Source organism: Dasypus novemcinctus, chromosome 1 (assembly GCF_030445035.2).
Source record: "Dasypus novemcinctus isolate mDasNov1 chromosome 1, mDasNov1.1.hap2, whole genome shotgun sequence".
NCBI lineage: Eukaryota > Metazoa > Chordata > Mammalia > Cingulata > Dasypodidae > Dasypus > Dasypus novemcinctus.
In genome coordinates, this window is record NC_080673.1 from 23,344,510 (window position 1) to 23,368,188 (window position 23,679).

A 23,679-nucleotide genomic window follows, 5' to 3' on the forward strand; every position below is an offset into this window, starting at 1 on the left:
CATGTTTTAATTAAAAATATATTTTAAAAAGATGTTAAACTGTCAATATTTATTTAATTACCAACTATCCTCTCTTAATCTGACTCTAGATAATTTTGTGTAGTACCTATCAAAGTGATTTGCCATAATTTCCCCCTTTTTAATATAATCCTATCACAAAATATAAATGACTGATAGTGATGTTGCAAGTGGTTTTTCTTTAATTTGAAGTTTGTGGTAGGAGTGAAGAAGAAGGTGATGGTAAATGGTTGATCATAATAAGAAATAACTTCTGTAACTTAATTTTTTTTCATAAATAAATTAAGGAAGTGCATTTATTTTCATGATTAAAATGGGTGCTACATTTTTCTCTTTGTAAATCAGAGGGTACTAGTGAAGAGGTTAGCAGGAAAATTTAAATAATATCCACTTGGCCTTTTTTTGACTCTCTAGATTTCCAACTGGCTGACTTTGGTTGGTCTAAGAGAATGGAGCTTAGGAATATTGCATCAAAGAGCATCACCATGAAATGCTGTCTTTCTAATGACAGGTTACTATCATGAAAGCAGCATCTTTTAATTTGCCAGTAAAATGGGTTTTATTTACAATAAAAGATGGTATGGATGAAAAATTTTACAAGGATTTTTGAGTGGTAAAAAAGAGTAAGTAAAATAGATTTAGTCAATTTGGTCATGCTTCCTTTATTATTTTCAGTATACATTTCCTTATTTTTGTTCTATGTTCATAGTCATTAAATAATAGTAAATATATTGTGCTGATTCTTTTCCTTATCAAAAAATTAAACTTGAGGCAAAATTTAATTAGGTGTACATTTTTTCAAATTCTCAATTGCATTTTGATCAACTCATTAGCCATTCAATTAAGATGTGAATGATTTGCATAAAATATATTTATGCTCCAGAGTCATTTGCAGAATCACTTGGTATTTCCTCCACTATATTAATGATTCCACTTGCTATTGTACTACGGAAAATGAAATTGTATAATTGGAAACTTGTAAGATGCTTTATAGCTTATTAGCCTAGGGTAATTATCTAAATATTATAATACACATTGAGTTGCAATAGAAAGTATTGCATTTTAATATCTAGGAAAAGTGGCAACCTAAAATCATTAAATTGTTATAGCAAACACTGTCTTGTAAAATGAACACATTTATTGAAACTGTTTATATAACATGTAAACAATGTGTTCTCTTTTGATAACTATTCTTTTTCTCTTGTTCCTTTTTTGTTTTATTCTTTTATAATTTGCTGCTTGCCATTTCAGGAAGTAGAGGTTTGTATAGAGCTTCTGTATTTTATATTTTATTTTATATTTCATATTAATCTTTATATTTTAATTACTCATGCACACTCAATTCACATTATTTTCCCCATAGGATGATTATTTCCGCACTTGGAGTCCTGGAAAACCCTTCGATCAGGGTAAGAAACTAATTATTTTAAATTAAAATCTTTATGTCTTATACTCAGTCTACTTTAAACATGAAATTATGTAGTTAGAATTTAATGAGAATGGGAACATCAAATTCAATGAAATCATAATTATATAAAAACTTTAACAGATTTATTTAATAAATTCCACAATTAACCAAGAGAATTGTCCTTTTAAAGTTTTGAAACAAAAGAAATTTCCCCTTTACTAAGAATATATAATTTTATGGAATCTGTTACTCCATGAAGTCGTACCACCTGAAATTAGAAGTAGTTTTAAGAATGTTTTGATAATTGTATGATAATGGGTTATTAAGAGAAGATTAGGGCATTTTTCTATGTCTCCAAACTTTTGAACTTAAATACGTGGATGGCATGCTACAACAAGCAACCTCTCTGAGTGAGAACCAGCCTACATGGACCTAGAAATGGACTGTTATCAACATGGATCTAATCTGATCCTAATCTAACTCTCTAGCTGTCATTCTTATAAAATCTCCCTTTAAAAATTGTTTCTTTCTTAAATACTTCATTTGATTTTACTATTATTATCCAATGTGTTTATTTGCCACAATTTATATTTTAAAATTCCAAAAACAATTTTTGGTTGGTTCCTAAGAACTAAAGCCAAATACATTAGAAGACAATCAGTGGAAAAAATAATCCCATGGATACTAGGGTATATTTGCAACCTTACTTGGTGTATGAATTTTTTTTGATGAAATCATAAACTTTGAAAAATGGGAGTTAGCTATGTTAGGGTTGTTAGCATTAAAATGTGCCACACTTGGTGCATTCAGTTATAATAAAGATATTTTGGGTTTTACTTTGTATGTATGTGAGAATGTATTGAGCTTCAACTTATTTTTTTTGTTTAAAATAAAAAAAGATGGTTATAAGGGTGACTTCCAAAACCTAATGTACCACAAGGCTGAATTACTTTAATTTTCAAAAAGGTTTTTATCCTATTAAATTGTCAAACGTATCTTGGAGAATCTCATGACATAAAATGGCTAATATTTATGAAGAGTGTGCTATGTCAAGTAGTCACTATTCTAAGTATCTGATATGTATTATTGAACTCAGTCCTCACAGTAACTGTAGAAATTGATGAGCATGTGGAGGCACTGAAGAAGGTTAAGCTCCTGCTTCACACAGTGTGACCCCGAAATCTTGTTTCCTGTCTATTAAGTGGTACTGCCACTCATGTGATAAGACTAAAATAATAATAGAAATAAAAGAATAAAATAATGGAATACTAATGATATTTTGAGGTTTGCATTTTAGTAATGAATATTTACTTGAACAAATATTAGAATTAGAACATTTGGCTTTATTTTATTATTTAAAACAATATTTTATAGACTACCATAACTGGGGTTTTGATTGAACATTTATTCTTGATAAATAAACATGGAAAATTTTGTTATTCAATAGAGATAGAGAAATAGAAAAAATTTGAGTGAGATCCATATATTTGTTTTCTCTATGTTTTTGGCATTGAGTCAAATTAGTCTACCCACTTGTAAATCACATCCAGGAGTGAGAAATATTGTCTTGTTCTCATCTAATTCTCAACAAGATACATAGTAAGCATAACTATACAGGATAGACTTGAGAGGTGAAAAATTCTAATATGCTTTTTATTCTTTCTGAGGACAGAATAGTTTTTTTAAGTATTATTTTAAAAGGCTGATTAACATCAAATTTTCTCTTGAATGTAAAATTATTGAGAAGACTTTTATAATTTTAATGTTATGTTTTTTATTGGCTTATGGAAATGCCTATAATATTAATATGAGTTAATTTTCTCCTTTTTCTTTTTTGGGAGTTTGCATATTTCCTGAAAAGAATGAAGAAATAATTACCTTGGCATTATTTTTCTCCTGATATTTACATTATATTATCATATTCATTGAAAATTACCTTATATCTCCATTTCTATAGAATGCTCCATAAAATATACATAAATTAAAATACCGCTAATTAAACATTAAAATAGTAGTTCCTAATATGAATAATATAACTTCTCAGCCTCTATAATATACAGTATAACTTCTCTATATGTGTGTATTAATATGCACATATATATATATAAACTTATAGACACTTATACATGTACAAACACACGCATATTTGAACCTGTTTACTTGCTTCTAGGTAAAAATCAACTGATTATTCATCTATAGCCAATCTACTTTCTGGCTTAGCAATAATTAATTTTTTCATCTCATGTTAACTTCTTTCCATAAATCAGAACATTTCTAGGTAACTTTTTGATGCTACTAGAATAGAAGGACTTTTGTGAAACTATAAAGGCTTCAAATCTGTTTAAGTAAAATAATTTTAGTGAAGGTAAATCTGCTGCAAAATGAAAGAAAGCATACTGATGTCAAAGATAAATTGCTTTGGATTTCTCCATGTTGCATTTTCTGTGCCATTGCTTCTCTTCATTAGTGTGGCTAATCATGAGTTGACACTACAGAAATCGACGAAAATAGTTTTAATGAGGGCATGAATCTTCTTGAATAAGGCATGAAATCTGTTTATATTAGAGATAAACCAAAAGGTGAAAATGCATGGATGATTCTAGAGTGGTATATGATAAATATTTTAAATATTGAAGAAATGTTTTCTCTTCATATATTACTGGGGGATAAAAATGCTGTAAAATTTTAAAAATATTCACCACTTTCCTTTTTATATGTTAATTCTGCCTTGTTTTTAGTCACAGATTAATATGGGTGTGGAACAGCTAACTCACTGAAATTTTTAGCTGTGATCCTGGAAAGTTGTTTAGAGAATCTACTTGTATTGAAGTGTTATATCTACAATTCAACAGTTATTTTCCCTGGTGATGGTGTCTAGGTTCCTTGAGGTGAAAGAATTAGATCTAAAATTTACTTCTATATTTGCCTAATTTTCTTACTATCCAAACCAGTTTGGAGTTACTCCTCTTGTTATCTACCATGGCAGTGAATTATAATCAATAGATTTATAATCAAGAGGTTGACTTTAAATGGATTTAGGCAATACAGAAAAATCAGCTTCATGTTATTGATAGGATTGCCAAACTGTTGCAGATATCTGGGTTTATGGAATTATGGGAAAAGAGTGTAGCTGTTTGTACATTTTAGCCATTTTGCAGCTGTTTGGACAAGAGTTTTTTATAGCCCTCATTCTAAATCAGCATCCCTTTGGGAAGGGCAGCCTGATTCCTATAGACTCATTAGATCCCATTTATTTCAACAGAAATTTCTGAAGAGGTGGTATTCTAGAAGACCTTTTCTAAACTCAAGATACTCAAAATCTAGCTGGGAAAGTACACACGTAAACAGCTTACCACATACCAAGAGGAGTCGTTCTTACAAGGATGGGTAGGGGGTGAGAAAGAAAGGCCCAATTCTTTGGAAAGACAGCCATAAGTTTAATGCACACATAACCATTTTTTCTGTCTTTAATGGATCAACTTTAGAGGAGAAAACGATCTGATTTCCATCAACTTTCCCTTTCATTTACAAAAATGCTCAAAGAGACCAGCAGTCTAATCCTTGGTCTCTTAGCAATTAGTATCTGGCTATAGTGGAGAAGCTGTTGAGATTTCATCTTTTATTTCCTTCAATGAACAAAGTTGCTCATAGTATTGTGGCTGTTACTATTTCTACTATTGAAAAAAGATTAGTGTTTGAGAAAATGTACCCCTCCAATTTATCTATTCCATTTTATAACATATTACCATACTTCTTAAGACACAGGTTACATTGATTATACATTGTAAGTTTTGCCACTTTCACAGAAGCCCTTAATTTCCACTTGTTTACATGATCATATGTTTCGCTTTCTTCCATGGTATTTACTGATAGTATTCTGAAACAATAAAAGGGCTTATGCATGCTTCACAACAGTTATGCTGGTATCATAATGCTTCTTTGTTTAAACATTTGGTGCTTTTTGGCATGTTCTGGTGGAAAAATTGGTGTTCTCAGATTTGAAATTCATTCAGGGCAATAAACATGCAATATTTTCTAAATTTGTTTTAAATCATTTTAAAATGTAAACTTTGATACATTATTTGATCATCTTGTGATTTTGAATTTTGTATCATTTTGGACAATTCCTTTTAAGGGTATTTTAGGAGGGGATTTGCCAAGGAACATAAATGACAGGAAATATATACTGAAAGACTTATCACACAACCATGGGGGCTGGCAACTCAGAAATGCATGGGGCAGATTGCAAGTTAGAAACTCTAATAAATGTGATGCTGAAGTTGAGTCTGAAATTCCTAGGTGGGGCTGGGCTGACTGAAGTTTAGACAGAAATGATTCTCTCCCTGACTTGTGAAATCCTCAGTTCTAACTTGGAAGACCTCAAATTAATGAGGAGGATATCCACACTGTTGAGGGTGACCTCCATTGTTGATTTTTAGATGAAATCAGTCATAGATGCAATCAACTGACTGAGATGAAAATCCATCCATGAAATACCCTTATGCTAACAATCAGGCTATACTTCCTTGATCAAGCAATTGGAAATCATAACCTAGCCAGTTTGACACAAGAGCTTATTCCTCACAGCCCATCCCTTGTCAACTTGGCACCCGTGCACATCTCTTTAAACCTAACTAAAGACTTAATCTCTAACTAAAGACTAAAGATAGTCATACTTTCATATAACAAGATATAAATGTCTTGTGTACAATTCAGTATGCACTAACCCTTTACTCAGAAGAGGATGCAAGTCCTTGGGTGCTGCAATCACCTCACAATAGGTTGACTCAAAGGGAAAGCAATGCAGAACTTAAAGAAATAAGGGAGAGAGAGAAAGACACAAAAGAGGAGATAAAGATGGAACCAGGGAACACACAACTTCTGGAACTGAGAGCCTCAACCCTAGTTTCTACCTTGTATTTATTGGAAACTACCAAGCAGCTGTTTGCTATCTGACTGCAACATCATCTACAATAATAGGGAACAACTGCAACATCTACAATAAGGCAACATCCACAATAGAACAGGTGAAAACTCTTTTTCCCACACTTGGGTCATATTCACACTTATCCTTGATAACCTGTAACTTAAATGCTATGATATAAAGTTAATACAACTTATGCCATCTGATAAGGGGATAAGAGAGGAAAGAAAAAACATACATACAAACATATTCATAACAAAATAAGGAAGAAATATACATAACCATTACAGTTCTTACTTCTGTAACTGGTCCTATGGTCATAGCTGGTATTTGTAACAGTTTTCTTTCTCTTTAACCCTCTATGAGCACATAGGCTGGTCATGGTACTTTGTCTGATAGGGTAATCCAAACTCTTCATTCCTGAAGGATCTGGGCCATTACTATCCCTGACTGGATTGGGATGTTACAATTTTCCATTGACTCTAATCACAGGAAATGCTAGTACTAAGAGATACCCCAAGGGATCTCCTGTATTCCAGACAATCTCTTATCTCTACTGTATCATAGCTGTCCAATTTCTTCTTGGCAAGCTGAATCAATCACCTCAGCCAGTACAATAATTTCCTTTTTTGCTGGTTGACTCCATGACATGAGGAGTCCAAAGTGGTTGAATGAGAGTCTTAACTTACAGGTCAATGGAATATTTATGTTGTTTTTCTTGGTGGAAGTGCTCCTTGCTTTAGACAAGCAGAGCAGTTGTGGAAACAAGAAGCAAAATTTAATGGATCACTAAGGGGAATAGTGAATGGTGCCACTCCCATTTACATCTCTTGAATCCTGGACTTATGAATCCTAGATATGGGAAAAACTGCACCATAAATTGGATGCTGATCTACATCCTATATAGCCTCCTGGAAACACTGCTTGAGATATTGCTACCTAATTGTCACTGAAGTTGAATCTTCAAAAGGCCATTCTACCATTCTGTCAATCCAACTCCTTTGGAATGATGAGGAACATAAGACTAGTGAATTCCATGAGTATGGGTACATTACTGCATTTCATTTCCTGTGAAGCGAATTCCTTCATTAGAAGCAGTGGTGTGTTGAATACCATGATGGTGGGTAAGGCATTCTGTAAGTCTATGGATGGTAGTTTTAGCAGAGGTGTTGCATGTGTAAAATGCAAATCCATGTCCAGAGTAAGTGCCTATTCTGGTAAGAACAAAATGCTGCCCTGTCAATGATGGAAGTGGTACGATGTGATTAATATGCCATGAAGCAAAAGGCTGATAACCTCAAAGAATGGGTGCTACATCAGGAATTTAGTGTTGGGTCTCTGTTTCTAGCAGATTAGGCACTCAGCATTGGCTTTAGCTGTTGCATAACCTCCATCACTAGCACAATGACCACTTTTTCATGAGATCACTGGACAATGACAGGAAAGGTTGGGGAAAGAGCCTGACTGGTATGGACAAAGCAGTTTACCCTGTCCACTTGATCATTAAAATTTTCCTCTGCTGAGGAGACCCCCTGGTGGGCATTCACATGGGACACAGATCTATTCATTCTATTCAGGTTTTTTTTTTTTTTTTTTTTGCCCGTTTGGAAGGGTCTATCCACATAACTCTCACCCAAACTTCCTTGCCACTATTTTCCAGTCATCTTCTTCCCAAGTCCCTTATCACCCAGTCAAACCATTGGATCAGTATACAAATATACCTTAGGCCATTTCTCCTTCCAAGAAAAATCAACTGTTTTCAGGGCCACCCTTGACCAGACACTGTGAATGGATATAGTATCGTATTCTAAGAATTACCACTTAGAATAGATACTAAGGGAAATGTATACGATTCAGTGCCTTATAGATCTTTCCTGTATTAAGTAGGATAAGTACTTAATACAGGAGCAGAAGAAGATCCATCGTCTGGAGCTGCTCCCATTCTGCAGCTGTCCATTTTTTGTGGTACCTGCATATTGTGCAGAACCATCTGTAATGCAAGCTTGAATTTTCTCTTCTTAAGGACACTGATCATAGAAAACTCTCTGAGAAGCAATAGGCACAAGGTGGGAGCGAGAATATAATATGGCAGGAGTGGGGGCAGTGGGCATTTGGGTCAATCCGTGGTGTAACTTGTGTTACATAAGCCTGATTTCATATATACAACTTCCATTTGATAATGGAGTGCTGCTGTGCAATACAAGCTATATGGTTTGGAGGCACAGACAGGCTCCACTTTATGAGGGGCAACTCATGTCTCATGGTAAATTGGTGGCACATGGTTAAGTGTATTGTCTCTACCAATGCCCAGTTGCAGCCCTAAAGCTGTTTCTCAAAAGAATAGTAGTTATGTGAAGAGGATGGCAGGTCCCTGAAATGATCTGCAGTGGATTCTCCTATAGGGACCTTCCAAAGCCTCCAAAGAGCATGTCTATTTGCCTCTATCACTGATCACATGGCCCATATGGCAGAGCAGCTTGCACAGCAGCCTGGACCTATTGCAGAGCCTTCTCATGTTTTGGTCTTCCATCAAAACTAGTAGCATTTCCATTCACTCAGTAAATGGGCATGCATAGAGCACACCCAAATGAAGAATATGTTGTCTCCAAATACCAAAGAGGCCAAATAAGTGTTCTGCCTCTTTTTTGGTACTTGGAGGAGCTAGATGTTGCAACTTTATCTTGACGTGCTTCACCCAGTTAATGCCTAGGAATTTCACTGAGGTGGTTGGTTTCTAAATTTTTGTAGGATTTCTCCACCATTGAAACACAAATGTCTTACCAATAAGTCTAGAGTCATTACTAGGTTTTACTCACTATGTCCAATCAACATAGTGATATCAATATAATAAAACATCGTGATGTTTTGTTCAAGGGAAAGGCAATCAAGGTCTTTATGGACTAGATTATAACATAGGGCTAGAGAGTTGATATGCACCTGAAGTAGAACAGTGAAGGCGTATTGCTGGACTTGCCAGTTGAAAGGAAAGTGTTTCTTGTAGTCTTTACTAGCAGGTATTAAAATAAAATCATTTGCAGATGAATAGCTCCATACCACATAGAAATAGCAACTGCAATTGGGGTCACCACCTGGTTAACTTTATGGCAATCCACTGTCATCCTCCAAGGTCCATATCCTTTCAACACAGACCAAATAAGATTAGTTGGGAATGTGGGTGAAATCAATACCCTTGCTTCCTTCAAGTCTTTAGTGGTGGCACTAATCTCTATAATCCTACAAGGAATGCAGTTTTGATTTTGGTGTATCATTTTGCAAGGTAGAGACAGTTCTAGTGGCTTCCACTTTGCCTTTCCTACCATGATAGCTTTCACTCCATGTGTCAGAACCAATGTGTGTTTTCTGCCAGTTGCTGAGTATGACTATTCCAATTATGTATTCTGAAACCACTTAAGTTAAAACAATGAATCCCAAATCTCTGCTTGGTGGGCCCATATAAAAAAATTCAGGCTGATCCAATTTTATATTCCTTCCACCATTATCCATACCTCTATTTCTTTTTCCACCTGTATCCCCTTGATTTTCATCTATATAAATTGGAAAAGTCTTTTAGTTCTTTTAGAGTCTTGCATACCTCTTTATGGGTCATACTTTGTACCACAACTTTCATGGTGTACTTATTTAGTTACTGGTTTGGATTTGAAGAGAGGTGGTGGGAGTGGGTCCTGAGAAGAATTATCAGGGAATTCCATTACAGTTTTTTTCAGGCAAAACAGAGTTAATCCTCTCAGATGGTCTTAGAGGTGCTGCTTCCTCAGCACTTTTACATGTTCATCTGGTCCTTACATGTTTATCTGGCAAAAATGACTCAGTGGAATTTAAGGGGTCAGTGTTCCCATCACGAACACGATCTGCCCGTATGTCCCAATTTCAATTTTCAGGTTTCCGTTACTATGCAATGAATGCCCTCACTTTAACAGCAGATGACACCCTATGGTGCTGGAAATTAAGTTGTGTTGCAATCCAGCTATTCACTCAATGAGACTTTGTTTGCTTTTTAGAAATGTCATGTCTGTGGCTATAAGAAATGAGTCTCTTTCAGAACACACATAGAAATTTTCATGGCATTTATGTGGTAAACAAGCTGGAAATTTTGAAGCTCTGAGCTCTTACCTTTATTTTTACAATTTTATATAGCACATTTAGGAACAACAAACCAATATCAATATACTTTTTAATCTCAAAAAATTTGCTAAGGTGTTAAGTATAGGTACCACTAAAAAGAGAAAGAGAAAGAGATATTTGTATTTCTTCTAATAAATATATTTATGTTTATTAGAAGGAATTAGTTCATGTGATTATAGTGGCTGACAAGTCTGAACTCCATAGGGCAGGTCACAGTCACAAAACTCCTATCTATACATTTGATGCTGAAATTTAGTCCAAATTTCCCTGGAGAAGTTGACTGACTAAAGTTGAGGCAGAAATTCTTTCCCTGACTTCCAAAGTCCTTAGTTCTGGCATTTAAATTCTCTGACTGATTGGATGAGAAGCCCCCCTCATTGCCCTCCTTTGTTGATCACAGATGCAATCAGCTGTAGATGCAACCAACTGATTGAGATGCAACTCCATCTACAAAATACCCTTACAGCAACAATCAGGCCAGTGCTTACTTGACTAAGCAACTGGATACCAAGTTGACACATGAAATTCATATGCATAGGGTATTCAAGTGCAAAAAGCCTTGTCAATTTAAATCCTACATTGTTTATGTAGTTCATATTGGTGACTTGGCATCATAGAAATCCTCTGTATTCCTAAGGGAAAATAGTAAGAAAATATCATTAACGTAGAAAACAGCAGTGCGTATTCATTTACTCTATATCAAACTTAGATAAGAAATATGTAGGGCTGCTAAGGGGGACATTTATCTCCTATCCTTATCCAATTTTGACCTCTTTCTATTAAAAAGATATTTAATTTCTTTTGCAGCATCATCTGTGAAATATAGGGATCTTGATTGCTTTGTTGTATGTTGAAGAGTAGTAATATTACCATAGAATAAAAATTTTATAAATGTTGTTTTAAATTCATGAGTTGAAATTGAGATTAATGATACTCAATTTGGCTCATACCACAGTAGCCTGTGTCAGTGTGCAAAGAAGGCAAGCTATATTTATTTCCTTTCTATGACCTAATGTAATACTAAATTCTGAATCAAATTTATAAAGCAAAGGATTCATCAGATATACTTGCAAGATATTCAGATTTTTAAGAACCCATATCCTTATCTCAAACCTTTTTAATCTAAATCAGCAAAAAATGTTTTGAAGACTTCAAAAACGGTCTCATATATTTGAGAACTCATATTCCTAACAGGAAACCTCTATTACAGGGAGCTGTGCTTCTGAGCCCCGGCTATGCATTAGATTTACGTAGCATACCTTTAAAAATTATAGTGTCCTAGGCAATCCCTGAATATTCAGATTTAAACAATCTATGACAGGGTCTGGGCTCCTGAGTATAAGTGTGTGCATGCAATTTTCTGTGCATTTTCAACTCTACAATTTACTATTTTATGTAGATACAGTTGAAGATCACAGGGCTGAAAATTATTTTAAAAAATTATTCATCTCAGTCATTCCGTTCTATAGCAATGAGATTTTTTAATTAAAAAAGTTATTTTGAAGGCAGCCAAAACCGTCAGTGATTTTTTCAATAATCTATTCCTCTTGTCAGATCTGGGACCAGAAGCAGGAGCAGAAGGGTTTTGAGACTGGACTGTGGAAAACAAGAAAACTCCCATATAAAATCATTACTTCTCTTGTATAGGCACTTCCCTATGTCAGATGTTACATATAAGAATCAATCATCATATCAACCTAAAAATAGATCTATTCTATAATTTACAGAGGAAACTGATATTGAGAGCAATTGCTTAAGGCAACAAAACTAATGAGTGTTGTAGCTAGGTTTTGAAATCTTATATTCATGGGACTGAAGTTCATTTGATTTTACCATTATGGATTATTGCTTTCGAATCAGATCTCCATCTGCACTTTTTCAGTCTGTTTTTCAACTTGGACATCTACCTGTTTTGTGAGAGGATGTAGTTGGAATGAAAAAGGGAAGGACTGGTAGCCAAATGGTCAATCATCAGGTACACATTGATCATACTTACAATTGCTCCAGTACAGAGGAGAGGACGTGTTGCGACTCATTCTAATTTCTTAGAATATAGAAATAATGTTGTTTTAAACTGACTTAAAAAATTATCTAATACTTACCCAGAGTTGGTGAATTGGAGTGGATTTCCTATGCTTGACAGTACTTCACAGGTTACCTGTAGGACAAGTAGAATATTTCAAGGCTTAATGAGAGCTTCCTGTGGAATAGGTTTTTGAGAGTAACTTTTCACTGAAGTATCTTGCACATAGTCCTCACCCTACTTCCTTGTAAGTAACACAGAAGAACAATACATGTGTTAGGATGTTAAAATCCTGGCATTGAAACATAGAGATACCTGTGTCCAATCACTCATCCCATTAAGGAAACCCTGCTCCTTTAACATCTCTTATGTCCAGGCTTGGCTTAGATTTTCTGGTAGGATCTGCAATTCCATCCTCACATAGCCTCCATTGTTTGAAAACTGCTCCTTAAACTGAACTAAAGTCTGCTTCCTTATTTACATATGTAAGTACTATCTTCCATAGATCAAAGGTGAGTATATTCATCCTCCCACATTATAATTATTTACATTTTGGAAAATAGCTAATGTGTTGCTCATTAAAAAAAAAACTTTTTAATGAATTAATGTTTTTGATTAGCATTCTCTGCAGCTGATCATACAGAGGCTGAATGATCATGGTCATAGTCTCTTTCTCGTCTACGATTTCATGCCATAGAATGGCAATTTTGCTATTTGGACCTAGATTTTAGTTTTTTCTTTCTTTCTAGTGTATTTCATGATAATTCTGCCCAGGCTCTCCTCTTCTGTGCTTTAGAATTTTATTCAGGTATCAATTCATTCTTTTTTTTTTTTATTGACTTTGTAATAATATTACATTAAATATATATATATATGTGAGGTCCCATTCAACCCTACCCCCCCACCCCCCCTCTCCCCCCCCAACAACACTCGTTCCCATCATCATGACACATCCATTGGATTTGGTAAGTACATCTTTGGGCACCTCTGCACCTCATAGACAATGGTCCACATCATGGCCCATACTCTCCTCCATTCCATCCAGTGGGCCCTGTGAGGATTTACAATGTCCGGTGATTACCTCTGAGGCACCATCCAGGGCAGCTCCATGTCCCAAAGACGCCTCCACCTCTCATCTCTTCCTGCCTTTCCCCATACCCATCGTCCACCATGTCCACTTTTCCCAATCCAATGCCACCTCTTCTATGTGGACATTGGATTGGTTGTGTCCATTGCACCTCTATGTCAAGAGGAGGCTCAGATTCCACATGGATGCTGGATGCAATCCTCCCATTTTCAGTTGTAATCACTCTAGGCTCCATGGTGTGGTGATTGTCCTTCTTCAACTCCATCTTAGCTGAGTGTGGTAAGTCCAATAAATCAGATTGTAGGTGCTGGAGTCTGTTGAGGCTCAGGACCTGGCTATCACATTGTCAGTCCAGAGATTCAAATCCCCTAAATATATCTTAAACCCCAACATTAACTGCACCTCCAGCACATTAGCATGAAAGTCTTATGAAGGGAGATCCCATCTGAGTCCAGATTCATCACACATAAACACCATTTCCAAAGAGGGGCCATCTGAGTTCTTGCCTTATAAGTATTGCTTCAGGGAGAAACAGGTGTTTTATTTTTTAAATCTTTGCTACTTTTATTTATATGAAAACACAACTTTTTGCTCTGACAAATTATTTTTGCCTATTCTACTCAATATTTTAAAAGTTTAATAGAAGAGCTTTTTGAAACCTTAACCATAAGGGAAGTTTTAGTGGCCTTGGAATTGATCAGGTTTAATGACCACACAATAATTGTCATGAAAATTTCTATGAAAAATCTATCTTCCTTGATAAATTTAGAGGAATTTGTTATTTTCAAGATATTTGGGTAACATAAAGTCGTACTTTATTATGTTAAGTGATATACATTGTAATATACATAATTACAAAATTATCACATTTAAAACTTATAGTCCAGATGTAGCATAGAATGGTAGAAAAAAATACAAACCTTGAAGTAAATAATTCTGGGTTTTCTATCTAGTTCTATTAGTTTTAGTGTTGTGAATATGTCAAACAATTTAGATTCAGTTTTCTACATTTCCAAATACAGGACATTTTATAGATTAATACCAATACATTTTTCCTCTTTCCCAGTTTCTTTTCCTTGTTTAACTTTAAGTAATTAGAAAAAATGCCTTCTTGAGTTTGGAATTGTTATTTAAATGATTTCTTCCCAATGTTTCACTTGTAAAGCCTTGTAATCAAGTTTATTTCTATTACCTTTTTAGCATAATTTTTAAAAGGAGCTTTAGATTACATAAATGTTACATCGAAAATATAGGGGATTCTTATATGCCCTCTGCCACCCCCTCCCACACTTTTCCCCTGTTAACAATATCTTTCATTAGGTTGGTACATTTGTTACAATTGATGAACACATATTGAAGCATTGCTTCTAACCATAGTATATAGTTTACTTTATGCTTTACACTTTACAGCCCACAATTTTATAGATTCTGACAAAGTGTAAAATGGCTGATATCAGTTGTAATATCATGCAGAACAATTCTAATGTCTCCGAACTGCCCCTCATTACACCTAATGTTCTCTCTCTCTCCCCTCAGAACCTCTGATGACCACTGCCTTTATATCATTATAAGCTCCTCCACTTCTAGAATAATAATAAGTCTACTTTAGTCCATAGTTGCATTCCCCTCTTATGTTTACTTGTTCCTCTATCTTGAGGATTTGGGGATGGTGATATCCAATTCTGCTTCTGATTGAGAGGGGGCTTAGATCTTATGTACCAGATAGATAGAACTGTCTTGCTTGCAGCTGAAGATATTTTCTACTTTTTGGATTGGGAATTGTCCACCATCATCATTTTGTTAGTTTTCCTTGGTGAGTCTGATGAGCTGGAAAGTAGGTATTACTTTCAACTCTGTTGAGATTCAAGGCTCACCCAGCATATGAACAGCCAGAAGACTTAATTCTCTGTTACATATATTTAATGGGTATAGTGGTAATTATAGATTCAAATAAATGGGATAGAGGAGCCATTTGTAAGAAAATTATAAATGATTCTAACTGTGATACACTGGGAGAGATGGGTTATCATATATTCCAAGTTAAGGCCTACTGATGGGGTGCCGATTTTCTGGGGTTGTCTTCCCTGCCTGTAGTGTCTTGATGTCTCTGAAGCCCTCAGGAACCCCTATTCGAAGCATTACTTACTGTGACAGACAGTGAAATACTCTTGAGAAGTGCATGAGCATAACATCTGGAATGACCTCTTGACACTCTTTGATATCTTTTAGCTATAAAACTCATTTGCATTTAATGTTTCCCCCTTTTGGTCTAGGTCTTTCTCCAAATGCATTGTTAGCTGGCACTTGGTATTTATTCCTCAGTGCCAGGGAGGATTATCCCCAGGAGTCATGTCCCATGTTGGGGTGCATGGTGGAGAGAAGGGAAGGCAGTAAATTTCAATTGCTTTTTAAAATGAGTTGAAAGAGACCGAAAATGAAGATACTCACTTAAAGAGATTTGCTAATGGTTTCTTTTTTTTCTTTTTTTCCTTTTTTGCTGGATAAGGATTTTTAATTATATAAACAGATTTATGGAGATGATTACAGCATACATGATCAACTAAATGGTATACACCTTACAAAAAACAAAATTCAAGGCAATATATGCCCATAATACATATTAAGAATATTGGTTTGTCAGTCAAATATTCGGTTTCTTTTTGTTGCAGATTTATTTAGTACTTTCATGTTATTGCTTAAATTGATTTTGAAATGATTTACATGCCACTGTCAAAAATTATAATAATAATTAAAGTTAAGAAACAAGTAGGTCTTACTTGTTCTTAAAACTATAAAGATTTCATCTCATGATGGTGATGAAATTTCTTTGCTCCCAATCATGCATAAGTTCCCTCATTTTTCTACTAATTTACAGTAGTGTATTGAGCATCTAAGAAGTGCTAGGCACTGTACTAAGAGCTGAAGACAAAGATTCCCTGGGAAAGAGAAGATCTTAAAATGGGAAATGGATACTGGCTTCATGAGACAAGTGGAGAAGGAACTCGCTCCTTTTGAATACACATACACACACACACACACACCTTCCAGTGCCTTAAGGTAAACTGGACTCTGGGTGCTAAAATGTGTCCACCAATAGGAGCTCACCAGAATGGGAGAGGCTTGGTAGCTCAAACAAAAACTGGAATCTGAGACAGATTGTGAAAACACAAACAAAACAAACATAAAACTTTAAAGAGGTCAGTATTAACAGTAAACTTCAGTTGTTTGTGGTACATGAGCTGGCAGAAAGTCAACACATAAAAAAGATATTTTCATTAATTAAAAATCTTGCTTAATATATATAATTTCAGCAATTCCACATTATACAAGTTAAGCTGTCTGGTTGATTTAATGTGTAATAATAGTTCTTCATATTGCTAGTAATTCTCATCTAATTTTGTGTTATTGGGACATTTAATTAGCATGGTTTCTTTTCTGATTTGAAAGTGATTTATAAAAATATGAAATAACACTAAACTCAGAATTCCTTAGGATTTCCACTTGGTATATCCATTCCCTTCCTGTGATTTACTAGGAAGCTGATATTTATGATTGATATTTTGTATAAATTGAACATTCCACTGATAATACGTCTTTTAAGATCTAAATTCAGGGTATCCTTTCCTTCTAACGAATATGCTATTATGATGTATCAATTGATTAAGTATATAAAGCTTAAAGGAGTTATGTCAGAACATATGCACTATAATTGTGAAAACTTGGTTACAAGACATAATGGGAATTACTTAATATTTTGAAATACAAATCTAAAAACTTATATCAACTTTTTTCTGTATGGGCAAAAAGTTGGTTTGAGTGAGATTGCAAATACATGTGTTTGACCCAAGGAGAACATTTTATATGATTTGACATAGCATATTCAAGAACATATAATCAGATGAGTGTGTGTATGTTTGATTTATTTTCTTAAAATTCCCTTGGTACATGGAACATAAACATAAAACTGTTCAAGTTCTTCAATGAGAAATGTAAATTGCATAATTGTTTAGTTTGTGTTTGTCATGTGAAAGTTATGTTCTAATCTTATGGAAATAATCAAGCATGCAACTATAGCAGCAGCAGAGTGTATTTAAAATTATTCCCAGGAAAAATAAATGTTCAATTAGCTTATTTATAAATTTTTATTGTTATTAGTTCTTTCCTTTCTTGCTAATAAAATAAGATTCAACTAAAATTATAAAATATATATCATAAATGAAATAGGTACAATATCATCAAATAACAAAATCTTTGGGAATTTTTACCTGTTTTTAAGAAGAGGCTTCTATCCTAAAGATCTTGTTATTTGACAATAATTTCAAGTAAATACATCAAACACACACACACACACATACACACACACAGTTCTAATCAGTGACAACTTATTGGAGAATTGGTGATATCAAGATTCCACAGGTAAATAAAAATGAATAGGTTACAATGAATGCATCTAATAGAACGCTAGTTCTATTAGAGTTTTTGGTCCTGGCATGTTTTTTTAAATTGTTTCTTACTGGAGTCTCCCACTTAAACACAGATGAATTAATGTGACCTTAGATTAAAGATTTATCTTCATGGACATAAACAAAACATACCTTCAGCACACATTTTCCTCCATGGAAATATTATTTCATATCTTATTTAATAGCTAAAAATACTTTTCTTTGAGGTATTTTGTATGGGACAAAAGGATACTGAAATTCCTGGGTAAGTTCAATTGTATTCAGTTTTTACAATCTCCTAGTTCTTATACCTTATGGATGATAAAAATAATATGCAATATCTGTATATAGATATGGGGCCTCTCTAGTTTTCCTGACACTTATTTTAAAATAACGTAAAATCAGGCAGTCTTTTGCTTTTAGAAACATATCACAAACTAAATATTTTTTCTTTTTTCTATATCTGTAAAATGCTTAACAATTCAATATCTAAATTTTTAGAACAATGATCATTAACCAAGATCTTAGATGCTTACATGGTAAATAATTATCACTTCCACTAGTGGGTCCTAGACCTTTTAAGGCAATGAAATAAATACATATTTTAGGGAATTACTTCATATGTGCTTTAGTTAAGAAATGTCTAGAATGTTAATATACTTTTTATATCTTTGCATATTCAGGCATATCTACAGATCTTAGAAATAGGTCTACTTAATATATTTTGGCTGTGACTTATCCTTCTCTTTTAGTAGCAATGATTATGGAAAAATATATTGCCGAATGCCCAATGAAGACAAATATCAAAATGGCTATAGAGAAATTGTAGTCTAGTTGTTGAAAGTAGAACCTATTTTTATAGTGTTTCCAAATTTAAGTCAATAATGTTAAGTGAGTTTGGAAATTTCATAAGTCAACGAAACCAACAATTCCAATTTAAACAATGCATTTCGAATTCACATTCTGCATATTTCCTGGTGACTTATAATGTAAAACTCATTCAATGATTTAAAAGTCATATTTTGGCCATCATTTTAGTTACAGATACTGGAGCTTCTGAAAGATGCAAAATTATACTACTAGTTTATGAACTCATATTTAGCATTAACGAGTTTGTTAGAATACATCTTCAACCACAAAAAATAATATATTCATGATTTTTAAAAGTTTTAAATTATTACCTAATGTAATTTCTTTCCAGTCAAATTATTTTTGAAATTACTGTTGTTTTTTTTAAGACTTCATAGATGTTCCACAGAGTTAAATTTGAGGAAAATATTTCATCCATCAAACTTAAATTCTACTTTCCCTATAAACTTTTTCTTATGACGCTAAACTCATATTGTGTTCGCTTTTTAATATTTATTACACTTAAAGTCAGAAAACCAGGAATAAGTGCTTTGCAATTCACTTACTCTGAGTTTTATGAGAGTTCATGTGTCTTCTTGACTGATCTCATAAACTCATCAAGGGTCAAGACCACATTTTATATCTCTATATCCCCCACGTTCTAGTCACATAAGATAGTATGAGAGTCTAATTTAGCCGTTTATCATTCTCCAATCAGCACATGTTTTTCTGTTTCTGAGTATTTGTTTCTGCCCTCTTTGGACTTCTCTGCCATTAGAGATCTAATTTTTTAATCAGTCCTCCTATTGACTCTATTGTTTGTCTCATGCTCATTGTTTATACATAGTTCTATAATACATGATGTAATTAATCAAATTTTAAAAATAATTATAATATACAAGAAAATTATAAGACGTTCTTTGAAGAAGGAATAGTTCTATTTCTTTTCATACAGTGTACTCTCATGCAGAATGTTCTGTGTGGAAGGCACCCAATGAAATGAATGAATAAATGACTTAGTTTTCATGGAGCATGGGGCACAACAACATTGCAGTTCATCATTGTATCTTGGATGGGAACGTCTCTTACAATGTTAATGTACAATATTTTCATTTTTCATGTTGAAATGGTGGTCTGTAGGATGGATATGGTTTGAAGATCTGTTTTTGTATGACCTGTACAATGTTTATAAGTTTTAATTGAATATTTTAAAAAATGCAAGTATTTTATATACACACACAAACATATAATGCCTAAGATACTGTCACCTGCAAGTAACACAATAGGCTATTTATGTCCTTACACAAGAAGTCTGGTAGTTTGGCAGTTTCTGGGCTATTTGAGAACCTTTGATGACATTTTCAAGCACTCAGAGTCTTTCCACCTGCATTCTCTGCCATCTTCAGAAAATTGGCCATGTTTCTTCTTTTGGTCTTAAGTACTTGAAGACTCAACTTTAGGCTAGAGGAGGGGGCATTTACTTCTGTGAACATTAGTTTACTAGGAGAGAAAACCTTTCCCCAGAATGCTCTAGGAGACTGTACCTCATGTCTCATTTGCCAGTATTGGTTGACAAGTCCCCTACCTACTTCCAAACAAGAGCTTGGAGATGAGCATGACTGCCAAGGGCCAATAGTGATTATCTATTTAAATTTAGTGTAGGGCCCATGTCCATTAGGACCATTATTCCCTGAAGAAAATTGGTTTTATTTAAGTGAGAAGACAGGTGTGGTGAGAAAGGGTGAGGTAATTATTGAATAGAGCATCAATGGAGTGTTTCACTGTGACTCCAGCATCTCTTGAAAAATAGTATCTGCCACCACAAGCAAATATTACTGAAGAGCACCCATCAAGGGCAAATAAATGAAAACATCCTCCTAGAGAAGGAACAGCTCAGGATGCCACAACACCATTTATGTATGTTGTTTCCCCCTCATAACACTATTTACATAACCTACCAAGTCTTAGGCACGTCAGCCTGCAATGTCTATACAATATCTGGAAAGAAACTTGGTCAAATATTCTCTTCTTAATCTGAAAATTCTTGAAAGCAGAATCATTTGATTTTGGGGGGGGTGCGGTTTAGAGGTCATTACCTCAAGACTGAACTTAGATCCTCCTACATGAGAGGCAAGCTCTCAACCACTGAGCTACATCCATTCTGCTTGATAATTTTAAATGATATTATCATGCAAGTCTTTTTAACCTTAAGTGGAATTTATTATTTTACCTTTATTAAGTGTGTAGATAGGTATTCAGTATGGCTAACTTTTAAGATTCCCTTTTCTTCCCATTTGCTTCAAAATATATGAATGGCTTCTAAAATTATTTACAAGTATTTGGTAAATCAGGAGTTTTCCAATCAGCTTACTCATCAAACTCACCTAGGGAGTTTTTTGTTTGTTTATTTGTTTGTTTTTTAATAAAATGGGGTATAAGTCCCATTCCCTGAACGGATCCCTAGACTTTCTATTTTTCATAAACACCACAATTTATGCATCTTTCTCAGCTGTGTTCCTAACTTGAGTAAATTTTTAAAAATTGTGACATGACTTTTACTCACTGTTTCTGTTCTTTTTAATCCAGTTGTACTCTAAGCAGCAGTTACATTTCACTATCTATTATTTTTGGACACTTATTACTACATTTAATATAGTAGAATGGGATTTTTGACTACTTTGTCTCATTCAATTACAAGCCAATGAATTTGTCTGTTTAATACAGTTGCTTATTATAAAGTGTTGTGTTTAATTATATTTATTTTATAATTTATATTTAGCCTTCTCTTTGTTGGTTGTAATTTTGCTTCCTGAACAATTTTCATAGCATTTTCATACACATTGTTTCATTTGACCCTCACAAAAAATCTTGCAGTCTTAGGACAGTAAGATTGCTGCAAATTCTGAAAAATGAAGAAGCTGGGGGTAATTTGGGTTTTGAATTCTCCAAAGTATGTAAATAATAATAAATGCAATTGAATTTAGATTTCTGTCTACTGCTTTGCCAAGGTATCATGGACCTTTGTAAACTTATTAATGGTTTTCTTAGTGAAATAACCTGAGTATTCAGTTAACTCATTTTGTTAGAGCATGATTTTCATGAATTCAAAATTAACCATAATTGGTATCTTTTCTGAGTCCCTACCACATACCATTGAATATTTTAGATATTTTTTTCAGCCAATTTTCCCACCAACTCCAGAGGTTCAGATTTTTTGCTCCAATTCTTAGAGAAGGAAAATTGATAATCATTGAAGTAAAATTACTTGACCATGATCACATAATAAGAATACTGTACTGCATGATTCAAATACATGCATCTTTTTATTCTAAATCCTGAGACTTCTTCACTCAAACATGTTACTTTTGAATCATTAGCCTTGGTCAGTATTTATGTCAGGGATCTGGCTGCATCCATAAACATTAATGACAACTTCAAATCAGATCTCATGAGGAAACTTTGTTACCATAAAAAAAGGACTGAATTATTGTCACTTACTGTAAATTTGTAAAAACTTTTAATCAAGCTGTTTTGACTCTAATTTTTGTTCTCTAAAATGAGAAGTAAGCAGAAGATTTTAACTTTTTGTTGTCATTACATATATATAACTCACAATTTCCCTTTTTAACCACTTTCAACTTTACAATTTGGTGGGCTTAATTACATGCACAATGTTGTGCAATCATCACCACCATCCATTACCAAATTTTTTTCCACAGAATGTGATTTTTAATTTCCTTCTAGCCCTAAAGGTTTATATTTCTAGTCTTCTACAAGCCCTATGAATAGCATGTTAATAATTATATTTTTGAATATAAATGCTGGCAGATTGTAATATTTATTTCTGACAATAATTTTACTCTATTTTTAAAAAGCAGTGATTTAGTAGTTTAAGGATGAATTTACTTTTCCATAAAATTAAAAGAGTAATAAAAGTGGATGATATGTTGGGGAAATCTTTTTCAGCAATACAATTTACTAAATTTATTTTACAACATCACCTTACATATAGATGACTACATATTAATTAATAGGTATATCTTTGTAATTTTTGCATTTTTTCTTAGACATTCTATTTTAAGGATAACAATATTTTTAGATGATTGGTAGAAGGGTGGATCACTATTCCTAACTTTACAGTTACTTAATCAGAAAGGTAAGAAACCCTACAGAAGTTATATTAAATAGCTATAGAGCTACCTATTCATAGTTAGTGACATCTGGAATCAGAACCCATGCCATTTATCACTTATGTTTTCCCACTGTAACACCGCAAAATAATCACCTTCTGATTTTCACCATCAGAGTGAAGATCAACTAACCATTACCTGATTGCTAAGGGGTTTGTTGTCATTGCAGTTAAGACCAGAACAATTTAGAAATTCAAATGAACTTTAAAGCAAGATAGAATGTTTAAAATTCAAATCGACCTTTAATACAAGATAAGAGGCAGTGTGACATTAAGAGAATTTTATGGGCTGTGGAATCAGATGCTACTTAGTTGGAGTCTGGACTCTACTCCTTATTAGGTCTGTAAACTTGGAAAACTTAATTAACCCCAGACCACAGATAATATTCACAGATTAACATTTAATTTGAGTGCTACAGGATTCCAAGGAATAGTTAATGAAGAGCAAAGGGAAGAAAAGATATGGGAAAATTCATTCTGCCATGTGGGCTCAACATACATTGTGTATACAATTTTGTTTTCCATGTATGCTATTTACATTGTTTAAAATGTTTTCTCAAATACATTTAAATTTGCATAAAACAGTTTATTTTAAA

At 33.8% G+C, this 23,679-nt stretch overlaps 1 protein-coding gene across 4 annotated transcripts in view; it reads left to right on the forward strand.

Moving 5' to 3' along the window:
- Nucleotides 1–23,679, forward strand: part of SPOCK3 (SPARC (osteonectin), cwcv and kazal like domains proteoglycan 3) — a 542,360-nt gene that overhangs the window by 202,824 nt on the left and 315,857 nt on the right. For all 4 annotated transcript variants that reach the window (XM_004482191.4, XM_058310106.2, XM_058310073.2 and 1 more), the window contains exon 3: nucleotides 1,382–1,427. In XM_004482191.4, the coding sequence (XP_004482248.1) occupies nucleotides 1,382–1,427 (46 nt within the window). The remainder of the gene's footprint in view (nucleotides 1–1,381; nucleotides 1,428–23,679) is intronic.